Below are 18,875 nucleotides of genomic sequence, written 5' to 3' on the forward strand. Positions count from 1 at the left end.
ATATTTATTGTAAATTGTTAATTTTTAGAAATGATTCGATTAAATAATAATATACTTAGTATGGGGTAACAGATGGACTCTCAGGTTTTTTAATTACGTGCAAACGAAGTCGTGGGTAAAACATTTATGTGTAATAATTCCTACGAAATTTTACATTTATTATTGAAAACTATATGAAAATTTAATTACCAGAAAAAATTGCCTATAATTTAGAAGATTTTTAATTAATTACTGGGTTACAAAATAATGAAAATTGTGTAAGACTGAGGCTTAATCTCTAGTCAAAATTCTGTTCAAATGTATGTGGAAATTCAAGAATTTTCTAACAGTTAATTACTTAACTTTTATTACATGCTGGAAACTCGATTAACACATGTGTAATCCTGCAATGTTGCTTAGAAATACTTTACCTTAGTAATACGTGCAATCTAATGAAATTCGACCACTCTATTTTTTGTAACTCTACATACAGTAGGCGAGTTACCTACGCGAAATATTATCTCACTCTACATGGCTCTATGACCCTGTTTTAATCGATTCAAGAAGCCAATGTTGAAATAAATCAAATACTATTATGGTATAATGAATTTAATTAAATAATACTGTTGCTCGCGGCTTCACCCGCGTGAAATTAAACAAATAATAAAAAAAATAGCCTATGTTACTCACAGATAACGTAGCTTATTAATGGTGAAAGAATTATTGAAATCGAGAAAGTAGTTTTTGAGTTATTTCAATACATACAAAAATACAAATCTATCCTCTTTATAATATTAGTATAGATAAATATTAATACTAGGAATGTTTATCAAAATAACTTAAAATAAATAAAACTTGTATTAGTAAAGTGTTCATTAACATAGAGAAGTCAAATTTATAATAATGCTCTAAACGTTTCAGCTTCCGCAGGGGAGGGGACATATATTAAAGAGATAACTCAAAATCCAACCCAATTTGTAATTAAAAAAAAACAAAAGTCAGAAGCTCATGCGTTCTTCCACTATTCTCTACATATATGTCAAATTTCATCGAAATCTGTTCAGCCGTTTAGGCTACAAACTCAAACAAACATCCCTCCATCTAAACTTTCGCATTTTTAATATTAGTAAGATGTATCGATATATCGATTTCTAACAAATCTTGAACTGGGAACTATAAAAATGCTAATATTCTTTCACCGATGCCAACGGCCTCCGTTCGAAAGTGTCCTAAAAATTAGCAAAACGATACTCCATAATCGATTTCATGTACTTGACATTCACATCACCTGCTTTTGTGGAAAAACGTAACTCAATTTGAACCTTACTGTTCGAGAACACAGTTGAAAATCAGTTTTACTTATTTTTTTGGCAAGAATGTTTCAAAGACGAGTGATTCGACAAGGCTGCGTTCAATATTGTACCTTTTGTTGTTGTGTTAAAGCACAAATTACCTAATGGAGTTACGTTATGGTCGATTCATTATGCGACATCGGTCGCGATCTTATTTGATCCGTTTTTTAAGCATTTGAATTTAAAAAACGCGCCAAACTGTGATTCGATTTTTAAATTTTGATGATTTCTTTTTCTTTTTAAATATTTAAATTACTTTCGATTTATTTAGACCAATACTTTCTTTAGCCTTGAATGACGTCACAACAAACTTTTACTCCAAGTACTGTTACTACTTCTTTTTTGTTTTTAACGTGAGTTAAACTATCTGTTGTGCAATTTTCTGCTTATTTAATAATTGATTTTAAAACCATCATAATATTTACTACTAATATTATAAATGCGAAACTTTGGATGTATGGATGGACATATCGCCAAAGATAATCTAAAATATCGAAGAACTTGTGAAATCAACAGTGGTAGTGCCCGCTTTAACATCTTAGCACGGCACGCCCGGTGCAATACTACGACCACACAGAAGACAGGCGTGAAATGGAAGCAATTCCGTGTTTCGTCTGATGAGTGTGGTGCCGGAGGCTTAATTTAAACCCCTTTCTCTTTACCACCCTTTTCTTATAAGGAGAGGATGGGAAGGGGAAATGGATTTGACGGTGGAGTAGATGCAAAGGAAGGGGAAATATCCTCTTTATGTGCGTCTCCTCCTACGTCGAATGAGGGTAGGCAACGCATCTGCAATTGCGGATATCTATGGGCAGCGGTCGCTTTGCCATTTTGGCGGATTCAGGTGGCCGTTTGCTCGTTTGCCACCTTATGTTATAAAAAAAAAGAACACACAGGCCGCTTTTGTTTTTTTTTTCCGCACGGACGGAGTCCACGGGCGAAATTAGTATTGCTAGTATGTATTGAAATACAGTGAGGTAATATATCTGTGGTGAAATAATTAAAATAATTTATTGTATCGACCTTGCACTAACCAAAAAGGTCATTCTGTCATTGAAAATTTTAACAATAGAGATACAAGCAATCAAGTTGTTACGACTTTGTTAACATATTGAATATTGGGAAGTGAACATTGTTATTTTCTTGTATTTTTTTTAATTAAAAAATTACTTTAACCTCTAATTAAAACATCCAGAAACTGCTGTGAAATATATGCTACAACACACGTAATAGTTCGTGGTCTTGCCTACCACTCTAGGTTACTAACGTCACAAATGTTAGTATATTGTAAAACTATTGATAAATTAAAAAGATAAAAAGCCTATTAACTTGTGAGAACAATCAATTCTAGTACTTAGTATAACAAATTGATTGTCCATAACTACATATATTTAATGGAAATATCTGTAAAATATGCGTATACTATATTTCTTATCTAAATAAAAGTTAAGGGCTTTAGAAAGTTGTATTTTGAAATATTAATATCGAAATTTCTCTTTACTCAGAAATGGCGAAAAAGGGATTAACGGATCTCATCTTTAGCGGTAAAACAAACTATGTCTCTTTCATTCTCTGTGTAGAAGAAAGAGAGCAATATGTTTTTAAACATGTTTCCGCAATGGGTACTAAAATTAATAGACATCATCAATAAAACAAGCATTCCAAATTTAAATTTGTATAACCTCAACGGCTAGTATTGACCTCGTAGAAAGCGACATCTAGTGAAAGTTTTCTGTTTGAAGAAATTATTTGTATAAGATTTTTCTTCGCATGTCTAATGTGTTAATTTCATCTTATACGTTAACATGCGTGCGTTTTACGAATGTTAACACAAATATAGATTTTAAAGGGTTCACAATAAGTGTTATTTTACCACGAAATAATGCGGGAATAGAAACCAATTATGCTATCCATATTTTTATGTATTTAAATAATTATTTTATATGATTTTGAATTAAAGTACCCGATGTATTTTTTTCTAGTAATTTGGTGACACTAATAAAAACTTTATCGCTAGACTTTGTTTAATTAAACTTTTTTTTAATAAGTTATTAAATCGTCTTTTAGTATATATTTCGTAAAATATATATACATGTAATAAAATTGGAGTGTCTGTAATATCAAAAGAAAAATTCTAGATTTCGGGAAGATGATGTATTTGCGTTGCTGATAACGAAATCGCATTTATTTTTTTGTCTGTCTGTCTGTCTATGGCCGTGTTTGTTCCGGGTAATCTCCAAAATAGCTGGACCTATTTCGACCGGACTTTCACTGAAGGGTAGCTGACATAGACGGACATATTATAGACTACTTTTTCTTATCTTAATATTGCGTGGACGAAGTCGCGGGCAACAGTTAGTGATGAATAAAACCGTTTAAAGACGGAGGTTTACAAACTGGTACTCTCAATGATGTCAGAATTAGTCATCGAAAAACTAATTTTGGCATTTACTGTTGAAAAAAACTTGACATCCTTGACGGAATTTACATAAGTAAATAATAATAATTTTGTACATTTAAAAAATTTCAATAGTATGCGTGGAATTGAAAAGTTTGTTGTAATAAAACCCTATCCTTATCCCCCTTAAAACAGGTTCAACGCCTATTTTTTTTATTTATCTATATCTATACTATTATAATAAAGTAAACACACACTTCTTTGTTGCTTAAGATGTCAGCAATTACGGCATATTTTTGAATAATTCTTTTTTTAATAAAAACCCCTACACTTACGTCATGCTTTAGGCTATATATGTTCACGCTATTAAACTTAGGGGTAAATATTTTTGGATAAAAACCCCAATGTGGGAAAGAGACCATAAGTTGCTGCCAACATCAAGAAAGTAAGATTGCCAAGTGTTCTTATGTCATGTCATTTTGACATTTGCTATTGATAATTTGACAAATGTAAACAATAAAATAATTTAATGCGGATGAAGCCGCACGCGAACAGCTAGTTAAGTATATTAAATCAATTATTTTTAAATCACTTTGGTAAACTACTAGAGCTACTATCGAAATACTTCACCTATGACATTTAACTAAATTGTACTTAATAATTATAAAAAATATGACATTGTTACAGAAAAAAATAGATGAATTTTCATGGATAAGTTTTAGCAGAGATTGTCAATTTGCTTTGTGGTTTTAACATTTCAGTAATAGTGCAAAGGAGTGTTAAGTCTGCTTAACCGCATTGGGGACGTTTCTAACGATATCCCTGTAACTATAAAGCCATGTAGTTTTTAAATACGTTACACATTGAATATTAGCGAAAGTATATTTGTGTACAATGTTATTTTGTGATTGCAATTCTGTCATACCGAAGAGTTACAAAATTTGCAGCGTAGTGTTGTGCAAACAGTTTACTCCGTACCGGTTTTATCGATAGGCTTTCTAAGACTGGTACGACTAGGTATTATTCATATAACGACCTTGTCATAGTAAAAGGGTGATGAAAGTTGCGTAAATATATTTAAGAATTAATAGCTAAAAATTTGTATATAGGATAGCCTAATTAGATTAATAATTTACAAATTTGAAATTTTTGTAATCTTTAATTCAATATATTGTGCGATAAAAATCAAAATATGTTCCTACTAATGACAATACATATCAAATGACGCACTATTCATCTTGCATCTTAAAATGCGTCTTGTAATATCCGAAAACTTATTATGTCGTAAGCAATGTCATCACTTAGACGTATTGTGTAAATAATTGTGCCCGTCACCGTTAAGCTATCATTCTAAGAATTTGCGAAACTCATAGGCAAGGGTGCGTGGCTTGAAGTATTTTTCTAGCTTGAAATTACCAAAATATTATCATTATATTAATCATAAATCTTACTAGTATTATAAATGCGAAAGTTTAGATAGATGGATGGATGCTTGTTAGATTTTGTAAACGGCTTAACGGATCTGGATGAAATTTGGCATAGATGGTGGAATCTGGAAGAACACATAGGCTACTTCTTTTGTTTTTATTTATATATATACTACGCGGACGGTGTCGCGTGCGGAAGCCAGTAATTAATAAATAAGGAACTGTACTTGTTGGTAGACGAGGATTATCTGTTAGTAATCAATATATTTATTTTTAAACAAAACAATCGAGTTCAAGTAATAAAACAATCATCAATCTTGTAGATAAATCTAAACATCTATCTTTAGATAGATTAAACAATGAATCGAATAAAAAATACCGAAAATATGGTTTAAGATTGAATATTGATTCCGGCAGTCAACAACACTATATGTAAAGGTAATCAAATTGCATAACTTTAAAGTAAACATCTATATTATTTTGTATGTACTAAGCCGTTGCAATCTATTGCAGAAGATTGGAAATGTTGGGACAAAGCGATAAAATGTTTTCTTAACTTGTTTGGTGCTAAGTCAACAGCGCTAAAGTGCATGTAGAGAGACCACGAAGAGAATACTTACGGATTTTCCTGATATTTCCGTACCTACTATAATGTATTGAATATTAAACTTAAAGTTTTACTAGGGAGAAAATTGAATTGTCTGATTGATCTGAAGGTTTTGTCAAATCGTGTGTTATAATTATTATAATCACTGTTCACTGTTATGTAACTCTGGAATTGCTAGTTGATAAACCCAACTCCATTAATCTATACCGATATTATAAAGAGGAAAGATTAGAATTTATGGATTTCTAAAATTCCTGTACCATTAAAAAACTACGTATCGCTGAGTAACATATGCTATGTTTAAAGAATTATTTTTACTTCGATGCGGATGAAGTTTCGAACAACAGTAAATAAGATAATCATTAATAAATAATTAAAATAAAGAAGATCACATTAGTTTATCGACTATTGTAAAATACAGATCATTATCCGGAATATTGTAGTAAACATGTCCACTATAGTGATGTTGCGTAGTATAGTGCATTGACTCTGTCCGCCTCACCCACTGACTCAGTGACACCTTATCTATCTCTTTCGCACTTGTGTGAAGTCGTATTATCTCTTTCATGCGTGCTTTTTACAAGACTTTTCCATAAGTTAACCGGATTCGAAAGGGCCTAAACCTATTGGTATTTTCTTCCATTTACTTGATAAATGTTAGTATTATTTTACTTTAATCAGATCAAATATATTTAAAAAAGATTCAGTGGTTATTTTTCTCGAAAACGGGAAAAACATTTCCTCTCGTTATCACTTAAAGTAATTAAATTGATGGTTAAAGTTGAACGGAAACTTCAAAACAAAACTATACTCAGAAACTTTCACAAAACAATAGGTTGTAAAAAGTGAAAAGCAAATTAAAAAAAAAATGAAATACCTATTAATGTGTAAAGAACCCTAATTGTATTCAATACCGTGAAAAAGTTACACGGAAACAGTAACTAGCTTTTGCCCGCGACTTAATGGGAATTAAAATAATGGGTAGGCTAGTATTTCCAGCCTTAATCTATGCTATTGCTATGCTATATACAGACATACATCCATACAAACATTCGTATTGATATTGTTAAGAAGTAAGATATTCATATGCTTCTAAAATTAAATAGTTTTGCATGCGACTGTACAAATATGGTAAGTTTTGTTATTTTTAGTTTCCACTGACGAAACAATTTTACGAAAACATTTTATATTTTTTGTGAGATGATTGTTTGTTAAATTTGTATAAAGAATTCGCCAGTCACCATTACTATTTTGTATGCAAAAAACGTTCTATTCAAGTAAGAGATTCTAGGTCTTAAAATCATGATGTTAAGAATTATTTTCACTTGACATAGATATGAAAGAAATAAATGCGGAACGTGTGATAATTATTTGACAGTCGTACTTTTAATTAAGACTTCTTAGATGTATAACGAATACTTTTTAAATTCAATCCTAATTACACTAAGACAAGATTCAAAATTGTGTAAAATCTCTCACAAAGCTTGTTTATTAAAGTTACCTAAACTTCAATAACTGCATTTATTAGGAAGTCATCGGTAGCAGGAAGTAAACTTTTCTCAAACAAGTAAAATAAGTTAACAAACAAGAAATCATACTAATATTATAAATGCGAAAGTTTAGATGGATGGATGGATGTTTGTTAGCTTAACGGATTTCGTTGAAATTTGGTATAGATGTAGAGGATAGTCTGCAATGACACACTTTTGTTGTTATTTTTATAACACGCGGACGGAGTCGCGAACTAAAACTAGTTCTAAATATTTTAAGTGAATTCCTACTTATTATGGCCATTAAATTTATGAGTACGGAGAGTAAAATATAATTGATTTACAACTAAAACTCTACACAGCCCGCACATAGAATTATGTCGGACACACATGACACAAATCTATGTCGTCGATGGCTAAACTAATATTTAATGTCGGCACACTGACATAGAACGTGCTACGGACGTAATATTAACTTAAAACTCATTAAAACTTAAGTTTAGACTCACATAAATTAAAACAACGGCCTATTCAAGTTACATGTGATCTTTCACATGACATTTTTACCACTTTCTACTAAGTTATTTGTGCTAATTTACTTGGGTAAAAAATGTACTGTAAGTATTTAAAATATTTCTTGTTTTAACAGAACTTATAGCTAGCAATTCGTTGTCTCTACAGAGAATCGGAACAGCATGTACTCTTTCATATATCTCTATCAGCCGTTATGTCTGAATCCAATCTCTCCGCAAATCCTCTTTCCTTCAGTCCATCCATACTCTCGGTCTACCTCTACCTTAGTAGCCATTCACATCTAATCTTAATACTCTCTCATTTCGACCACATAACTATTAAACTTTGAGTAATGTAGACAAGAAACAGTGATGTATGGAAGCACATATTATGCCGACCCTTCGTAGTTTTAAATAATTAATATAATTGTAACTCGCAATATTAATTTTAGCACTGCACCACACTGAACTGACGGTCCCGCCAGGAATACCCGCAAATAATCGTCCTTCTGATGACATTGACATCTGTCAGCTAGGGACGTGAAGTTTATGCCGATAATCTAGTGTTGCGCCAATTCTACAGCACGGTACTAACTTTCTTCTTAACAGTAGATACAAGGGCAGGTTCATAATGTTATTTCATGGTTAAGAATTTAAGTCCTCGTATTACATATCTATTGTATTATAAATAGACTACTGTTAGAAGGTAACCAATATAAAATAAAGCTATCAATCCTACAGTAACAGGATGTCCTTATACGTGAGTGGGTCGAGTTGCGAGCGCGTCCGGGGCGCGAGCCACTGGCACAGTGCCCGCATACTGAACGTTGAACTGATTGCAATTTGAAAAGAAAATGTACATTCAAACGTTGACATACGCTGACCACTTTTTTGCAAACTAGTGTATGCAGAGACTACAACAAGTATCGGTAAAAATGCATTATGTAAATAAATCGGACAGACTAGAAATTTTGTTTTGATTCTTCAACCTACATTAAAAGTCACTTTTAGTGACATACTAGCTGATGCCCACGACTTCGTCCACACAATATTTAAATGCAAAAGTAGCCTATTATATGCCCATCTATGTCAGCTACCCTTCAGTGAAAGTCTGGTCGAAATAGGTTCAGCTATTTCGGAGATTACCCGGAACAAACGCGGCTTGCCGACAGACAGACAAAATTTTTTTAATGCGATTTCGATATTAGCAACGCAAATACATCTTTCCGAAATTTGGAATTTATCTTTTGATATTACAAACAGACACTCCAATTTTATTACATGTATAGATTAACGTTTCAGAGCGTGGTAAAAGCATATAAAAAGAGGGCCATCTCGCGCATGGCAATAGTATTATCAAATTAAATTTAGATTTTTCTTAAATCGTATTTTACAAACGACGTTTTGTTGGTAGATAAAAGTTAATAAATTTGCATCTTATCCGGTACTAAAGTCACAAGATATGTCGTAATGGTTACAATAACCTAGATGTCTGGAAAGTAGCTGCTACAAGGTCGACGTGAATTATTTACAAAACTTATTGTAAACGCGAAATCATATCCTTATATTGTTAATTGCCTTTTAAATCAACTTATCAAGTAAATGTTAATCGTACTTTTTACACAGATATTTGCGTATATTATAAAGAAATACTCTGTTAAAAATATGGACCGGTCCCACCACTGGCTGCTAGAGGCTCAGATAGCTTAAAAACGTCACTGTCAGATAAGGGAAAAACCGATATTTCCATCACAAATTACACGTTGGATTTTTATCAAACAATTTATAATTTGGTGGGACTGGCCCTTAGTATGGTATGTGTTCTTCTAAACTATGTTTTATATTAGTGCCTTTCGTCGAGATCTATTCAACAAACATTCTTCTAAAATTAAGTATTTTTATTATTAGTAGGATACAATAGGTCCACGTGAAATGGTTTTAGTGGCTTTATTCCTACAACATAATATGCAAAAATTACTAGTGCGTTTAAAAGATGACATAGTACACAATCTGTCGGTGACATAAACCTGTGTTTTCCGGTCACATAGATAGTAATTTTGTACTTGATTAACCAACATCTTTGCGAAAGTGTTCGTCCATTGTGGGATAAACAGAACTATGAGAAAAAAATCTTGCGTAAATACAACGTTAACAATGAAAGTTATCCAACGTACAATCAAATAACATCGACATTACTTCATATAGGTATTTATGAATATTTTTAAATAAGGTACACTAGTTACATCATAAAAAGACAATTTTTGACAAGAGTGATAAAGTCGTCAAATAAAATACTATGTTTTTAAAATCTATACTATTATAATAAAGCGTTAACACATACTTCTTTGTTGCCTAAGATGTCAGCAACAACAGCATATTTTCGAATATTTTTTTTTTCTAATGAAAAGTCCTACACTTACGTAACACTTTAGGATATACATATTTTTACGCCGTTAAACTTAGAGGTAAATATCAAGGAAGCAAGGTGACCTTAGTTTGACATCATGTCATGTCATTTTGACATTTGCAATGGATAATTTGACAAATGTGAACAATGAAATGATTATTTTTAATTTTATGCGGATGAAGTCGCATGGGAACAGCTAGTACTTAATATATAAGGATAAGGGAAGATTAATTAGAAACTAATATGAACGAAAATAAACATCCTTATATAATATTGTTGTCAAAATTGAAAGTGCATAATTAAAATATTGCTATTAAAATATTGAAGGACTAATTTGTTTTTATTTTTAAATAGTTCATTTTACATGAGAAATATGTTAACAAAATACTTTTTTGTTTTAGAAACAAACGAAAACGAATACACGGAAGGATTAAGAATAAAAAGAGAGGGAGTTCCGGAAAACAGGGGTGAGTAACATTTTGACAACTAAACTATTAATTTCTGTAAAATATTTCTATGCTTGTTTTAAAAAAGAACTGATTCTTATAGTTTTGATTTTTAATGTCTTGCATTGCCTGTGTGTGCATCTTAAATCTTCTTTATTTTCTCCTTCTTTAATTTAATTCTATCAATAAGTAAAACTAAGCATATAAGAGTAAGATAGAAGCATGTAAACAATCATATTTAATTAATGGAAAGAAAATAAAACTTAATGAATTAACTTCTTAATTTATTTGTCAAATGTTTCTATCTTTTTAGATTGAAATGTGCGTTTTTAAAGATGATTTAAATAGCTTTAATGCTTTTTTAAATTTTACAACACTAATCATCTGCAAACGTACATTTCTGAATATTGTGTAAATTAGTGCTAACAGAGTTTAAATTGCATTATATATTCTATTAGAATCTAATTACTATATTCTATTTTATAGCATTATTAATTATATGTTTTTTCTTTCTCTTTCAAATCTAATCCCCGGTCGTGGTCAACGTATGAACTCAAATGGACCTTGTAAAATAAATCGCACCCTAAACCCTTCCACGACTCGACTTTACGTTGACTATTGACAAAGACCTGACAGTCCTGCTCGTGAATGACCAGAAGCGAGACTACAACACGAAGATTGGCAGATACCACAGCGTTAAACCTCTAATCGGTCTATTAACATCTACAGCCAGAACTTTCATCCAAGACGGCGTTACAACTGAATATGCAACGCAAATCTTAGGAACAACGTTAGATAACGGCCGCATTTACGCACAACTTCTAACGAAATCATCACTCGTTCTTTATAATAAGCCATCGAATGTTGACGATCCCTTTATTGTACAACCGACACGTGTTCATTCCGCTTTCGATGGACAATGGAACGTCAAACAAGACTTAGGTATTATTGATCCTGATAAGTTTATCTTAAAGAATACCGATTACTTAGCACCGAATAGTAAAATGGACATAGTCTATGCCAGTAAACTTGCCAAAGAACCTTCTGTATTTTGGAATCCACCAAGTGCCCCTGAACCACAATTAGATAACCAAATTTTAGAAGAACCAACAGGTCGTAGAGTTCAGGCTTACAATGAAATCCCCAGATACGAAGTATATAATTATCTTGACGGTCCAGCCATCGAAAGCGAGAAAAAGTTTGAATTTATCGTAGAACCTTCCGTTTCTGAAAATGCGAATAGTTTCCACCGTCAAAGTAAAGCTTATGAGCCAGTTGCTGATTCTGAAAGTGTTAGTCCTAAGCTAGAAGAACCTATAACTGAATCTAATGTTGTCAAGGTAAAACCAGATTACGATTTACCAACTTTTACTATCAAAAACGAGTTTTCACCAATATTTTATTATATTGATAATGTCGAATCTCGTCACCCTCCACAGCAACCGACTCATCAAACAAAAACACCTAAAAAGTTGTTTGGACAAAAGAGTGAACCTAGGCCTAAAAAGACATTTACTTATGAAGGTTTCGCAGATTTTACAACTGTAGTCGGTGATACTGTCATAATATTTACACCTAATACTGAAACTGTTAGGCCCCCTAATCCTGACGAAGTTAACGTTTTTCCTTCAGCAAAACCAGTAGATAAACTAGCAACTAAAATAACATTCCTATCTGCCGATATACCCGTGGCCACCGCAACTTATAAACCACATGAAAACATTGATGCTACAAAAATGACAACCATTCAAACAAGTAGCGAAGAGAACATTACAGAGCAACCTGTTTACAATGATGAAGAAAGTTTGAAAAAGGTTTTATATGAGGTTGATGATAAAATGTCACCTACTGTGAGCGTCCAGTATAATAATGGTTTTGATTTTAATATGGACGTCATTCAACCTTCCGAAACTTCTTATACTACAACTGAAAGCACAAGGCCTATGGATGATTTGGAAAATGCACCTATTCAGGAATATGATACGAATCCGACCGAGCCACTAAACACAATTCAACCGTCTTCTACAATCACAGAAGAATCAATGGAATCCGTTGTAACTGAAAGTGACATAAAAGAAGCATTCACGAATTCTGAGGAAGAAACAGAGAATACGGCAGCTGAAGTTACAGAGAAAATGGAGGAGGCAGAAGAGATAGAGGAAGAAGATGAAGAAGAAAATACAACTGAGGTTCCAGAAATTTACACTACGACGGAAAGTGGGCACAGTGATGAGTCTTATGAAGATATCGAAACTACAACAGAAACTAAACATGACACTCATGAAGATGTTTATTGTACTGATGGATTTGAAGAGCAATCAACAATGACAACAGCTTATAAAACATTAACTTATTTAACGACTTATTTCATACCATTAGAAAACACGGAAACCACAACTTCTGTGGAGTCAAATATTGTAGTTACAAGTGACACTGGTTATCTAACAAATATTGTATGCAAAACAAATTCGGATATTGAACCCACGTCAGTTGTATCTGTCAAAGTGAAAAATACTGATCAAACTAATTTAAAAGCACCAGAAGTAGTTACTGAATCGAATGTTGTATCTCCAAAACAGGATTATATAGTTACTGAAAGTCCAAAAACGACACCTATGGAAAAGGAGATTTTGACAACAGCTCAGGAGGAAGAAGAAGAAGAAGAAACTGAAACCACAGATGATGAAGAAAAAGACGATTTGAGTGATGATCTAGTCAATAATCAGCCTTCCACAACTACAACTGAAAGAGTATCTACTAGTCATGTTGAGGTGTCAGTTAGCACAGAAGGTACTCCAACCGAGAAACCAGTCGTTGAGGAATATGATGATGCAAAGATTTCTGAAAACGAAATTGATCTTATCTATAAAACGCTTTACACGACGTATACCTATTTAACAACTTTCTTTGGTGATCAAACTTCCAGTGTAGCCAGTCATAAATCTGTAGTTACAAATATTATTACATCCACGGTCGACCTTTCTAATTTAGATCCCTCCCTACTCGGAGCGTTTGGCGAGGATGACATTTCACCTACAAAAGTTGCAGTTGATCAGCCAACACAAGGTTTTGCAATCAATAGTATTATTGATTTAGTTAAAAATAAAGATGTAATTGAATCTGTAGAAAATGAAGGTTCATACAGTTCTCAAACACCGACACCTTCATTAGGTGATGATGTTATTGCTAGTATTAAGCCGGATGCTGTGAAAACTTATTTTACAACTTACACATTTTTCACAACGATTTACGTAGGTTCAGACGCAAATGTTTGTAGTAGAAGTGAAATACATACTAATTATGCTGGCCCGGATGATTTGGTACCGACCAAAAGTAGTCCTTTAATAGTTGAAAATACCAGAGCTCAATTTGATTTTAGAAATTGTAAGCAAATTAAATCTGATCAAATTTCTCAACAACCATCTGATAGCACAAATGCTGATGACAATAACCCTCAGAGTATAGATGATTCTAAAAGAGGCATTCAACCAACACCTATTGAAGTTGACATGTTGCTTAGTATAGAGTCGAATCCATTGGAATCTGAGAACTCTTACGTAACCGACTTTAAGTCATCTTCGTCCAAGGGTGAGAGGAAGATAATAGACAACAACAATATCATATTAGACGACCAAATAAGCTCAGAAAGTAACATTGAGGAGATCCTTCCTTCTCCTACATTATTGTTACAAACAAGTTATACGACATTTACATATTTTACAACTATGTATATAGGAAAAGATTCCAGTAGAGTAAAAAGTCGTTTAGAAACTATAACTGATGTAGTGACTGAAACTATTACCCCTAACCTGGAACCTGAAGAGGATAGCAACTTACCAATTACATATTACACGACATTTACTTATTGGACGACATTATCTAAAGACAAATCCACAACAATCACTAGTCGAGAAGAAATAGTATCAAATGTTGTAACTCCAACTCCTCAAGCTACTTCCACAATAAGTCCAATAGACACAACACCAATTGATGTCGATAGTGTTTTACCACCAAAAGAATTAGAAATAGGATTAAAACCTTCAGTTATTGACGATAATTTAGAACCAGATGATGGTAAAGCTACATTTTACACTACGTACACATACTTCACTACTTTCTATGCTGGAAATATATCGCAAATCAGAAGCAGTTTGAAAACCGTAACTAATATTGTTGAAAATTCCCAGGTAGTTGAGGATAATCAGTTAGGTCGTAAAGTTGGTGGTGTGCCAGCAGACAAAAATCTCATTCAAGATAGCGGGGATAAGCCAAACAGTGGAACGCCTGTAGTTAAAGAAGAAATTAAACCAACTAAGATACCCGATATTTCATCAGTTTCATCTACAGTACTTCTAGGCACTTACATTGACAATTTATATGCTGAAGTTAAACCTCCAGAAAATAGTAAAGTTCCAGAAGAAAAGAAAATATTGTTCTCTCAAGTTGCAGTTATATCCGGTGATTCAACTATTGTCACAAGTGATAACAAAACCTTACAAGATATTCCGAATTCATCTACGACCACAACCACAACTACAACATCGACTACCTCTACTACAACAGAGGAATCGATAATTAGTCCTTCGCCTGATGTAATTGAAAGTTCCGTTGAAGAAACTACTACTGAATCTAAGCCAGAGCAAGAAGAAGAAAATGATTCTAGCTCTAAAAAGAAGGGTCGTCTTACATTCACGACTAAAAAGCCATCCTTTACCCCAGTGATAATACCATTTGCATCAAGAAATAGACCAACGTTTAGCCCCAAACGTGTACCATTATTGAGTAGTGCTACCACAATTACCCGTTCTGATTCCACACCAACTATCACCGCAACTCCTACACTGAAATCAGTTCGACCATCAGGTTTTGGTGGTATTAATAGAAAGCAATCTGCATCACCTGTATCTCCCGGCCGAAGATTTTCTGGTCGAAGTAGCGGTGTAAGTCTATCCGTTAATGTTCCGTCTGCATCTAGAGCTGGAGGTTTTGGAAGAGCAAGTATTCAACCCTCCTCAAGAAGAACAGGATTTAGATCGAGTTCAGTAAGAAGTAATAGTTTGGACTTTGCTAGTAGATCCGCAGTAGCACGGATAAGGCCCACTGCTTCTTCTAGACTAAGAAATAGTAGACAGTCTTCAACCTTATTCCAACCATTTAATGAACAAAATGAGTCTGAAACCACCCAGATAGAAGAAAATGTCACGGAGTCCTTGGATGAAGTAACAGAAACATTATTAAGAACTACAAATAATCCATTGTTGAAATTTAGAAGACCGCCTATTGCGAGACAGCCAGGTACAGCGATATTGCCACGGTCAACTACACCAACAGTAAAAAGGAGTGGAAATCTACGCGGTAGAACAACCACTACAACTACAAAGCGGACCACGAGACGTTCTACAGCAAACCCATTATTATCTTTACGTAGACAACGACCAAACTCTCTTTTCCCGAGAAGAAATCTGTTCAGGCAACCTGAACCCGAGCCTGAAGAAGAAATTAAAGAAAATGAACAGAAAGTAGAAGAGGAAGAAGAATTATTAGAGGAGGAAGAATTTGAAGAAGACAACGATTATGAATCGTCTGATAGGAAGGAACAACAAGTTGCTACCCCACCTACACTTGCTGCAAAGCAAAATAATATAGTACAAATTAGACCTTTTGCCTTCAGAAGGCGAACAAAACGTCAAGTCGATTATGGTAATAGGAAGTATAATAATTTTAGAAGACCAGGTCTTAAATCACCTTCAACTCGCCGTCCTGAACCGGAACCAGAAACAGAAGCTCCTGCGCCCGCTACACCTAAACAAAAAACAGGTCGATACAACGGTCGAACGGCAAAAACTACTACAGCTGCAGCACCTAAGTCGTCGCCTAGACAATCTTTTATAGTACGTGGTGAAAGTCGAACCTCAAGTACAACATCTGCACCTGCTTATAGGAGAGGTAAAGCAAGAGCATCATCAAGAACCACCACCCATTCATCTAGACCAAAAGCACCGAGACTATCTAGTAAGAGTTCTGATAGAACAAGACCAGGTTCATCGCGCAGTTCTACAAGTAGATCTCGTACTCGTACCACTACTAACAGAGCATCAAGTAGACAGCGCAATTCGTTTGAAAACCTTAGCGCAGAAAGACATAGACAGGATTCTTACAACAATCTATTAAATGATGGAAAAATCACCATAACACACCAAATTCCAGTTGAAGTTACAGTTCCAGTTGTTAACGGCAAAATAACCGAGTACAAAAACCTTTTATCAGCTAAGCCAAGCACTGAAACATTATTGATAAACCAGGTTTCTACATCGATTGGCCCGCTAGGTAATCAACAGTTAGTCCTTGCAATTGAATCAACTGAATTAGCTGAAAACGGCGCTACTAAAGTAACAAAATACGTTTTACATGAAACGCCCACTACCACAGTTATTTTTACACCCACTACTATAAGAGGTCGGAAAACTTCCTATTCACATATATTACCCAGTACCGTGTATAATGTAGAGCCGGTCGTTCAAACCATAAGTCCTGAAATCAATGCAAATGTTCCATTAGCCAATTTATTACTATCACAACTTTTGTTGGGTAATCAACAACCTGCGATCAATCCACTTTTGGCGTTGCAAGGACAAGCTTTGTTACCACAACAACAAGTTGTACAAACACCTGTCACTGAATACAAAACTAGAACAACCACTTTCGTTACAACAGTAACAGATGCTAGGGAAACTGTCTTGCCTATTACATTCAGGGGTAAAGCTATTCTAACAACAATTGTTGATCCTACAACAAATGTAATTACCGCAACAGAATATGTTACCGATACTGTTGTTACCACTCCCACTGTACTTGCACCGCCTCCTCAATTGAATTCATTGTTATTGCCTTTGTTATTACAACAGCAACAACAGCAGCAACAACAACAGCAACAACTATTGTCTCTACCCACAGCTAATCCTTTACTAGGTTTAGCTCAACCAGATCTTAATCTATTACCTAACAACAATTTGAATTTAAATAACGATATCTATAGCAACAGCCCTAAACCCAATATTCTATCAGATCTGAATAGTAATGAAGATTTCTCTGAAGATATTGAGGAAAGCGGTGAAGACACTCCTCCGCCACCTCCACCTTCCTCATCTTCACACGTACGACACAGGGTAAGGACACCTAAACCCAGCCCACCTAAAATGACTAGTGTGGTAACATTATACGTATCTGGTAAATTCCCTGGTGAATTCAGTACAGTACTCTCAACTATCGTCTCAGATGACACACAAACAGTACGTAAACGTGAAGCAATTTATTACGATGATGTTAAAATAACATCTACCCTATTACCATCAATTGATCATCTTTTAGGCTCGCAATCTGATATTTTGGATAACGGGATAGCTTACGATGAATCGAATTCATTAGAAAGTAAAAGCGAAACTCAAAGCCTTGAAAGTATAGTTGGCAAGATCAGTGATCACATACGTTTTGATTCATCGCCGACTTATGTTGTTAAATTAGGAAATCCGTCATCCATTAGAGATAGAAAGCAAACATTAGTCGACGTCTCTTGAACTCCAAACAACTGGTTAAGTGTGTAACATAAAATTTTAGTTATTTATTTATAATGTATTATAGTTATGAATAGTGCCTTATAGTTGTAGTTATTTGTACAATTTAACGAATACTCTTTTAAGTACGAAATGTACATAATTTTTTATAATAAAATTCGTCATTACTCACCAAAAAGGTTTTCTTATCGTTACCAGGTTTTGATTAATGTAACAGTTAGTTTTATAGGTAACATGTACTGTTTTATCACTGCCTAAGAATAATTCAACTTTTTTAGTTTAGTACTTCTATGTAATTCTAATAATACTCGTAATCTTCTTGCTTTTAATTGTAAATTGCAAATTACGACTTAAAGTATTAAATAATAAAATTGAAATAAGATTTTAAAGGTTTGTTTTATTTTTTATTTTAACTAAGACACATTGAACTACGCATAATTAACAACCTCATTTTTATTCGACATATAACTGGCCGTAAATTATAAACTAAATAAATCAATTATTTCGATTAATAATTTCCTACATTCATATAATATTCCTAGACCGATTGTAAACACATGAAGTTCACAAACTTACGGTAACAATGTTGAAATCTGACTATTGACTTATCAATGGAATTATGACGCAACTGACTGACGTCATACCTGACTTGTGACGTCACAAAGGACTAGACATCTCAAGTTCCC

At 33.7% G+C, this 18,875-nt stretch overlaps 1 protein-coding gene across 3 annotated transcripts in view; it reads left to right on the forward strand.

The window, feature by feature from the left end:
* Window positions 1-18,875, forward strand: part of LOC106111339 (mucin-5AC) — a 74,440-nt gene that overhangs the window by 38,315 nt on the left and 17,250 nt on the right. For 2 of the 3 annotated variants that reach the window (XM_013293363.1, XM_013293364.1), the window contains exon 2: window positions 10,574-10,639. In XM_013293363.1, coding sequence (XP_013148817.1) covers window positions 10,574-10,639 — 66 coding nt within the window. Of the gene's footprint in view, window positions 1-10,573; window positions 10,640-11,245; window positions 18,579-18,875 lie in introns of those variants that run through there. The other variant, XM_013293365.1, reaches the window with a different exon arrangement.

Source organism: Papilio polytes, unplaced genomic scaffold (assembly GCF_000836215.1).
Source record: "Papilio polytes unplaced genomic scaffold, Ppol_1.0 DF824169.1, whole genome shotgun sequence".
NCBI lineage: Eukaryota > Metazoa > Arthropoda > Insecta > Lepidoptera > Papilionidae > Papilio > Papilio polytes.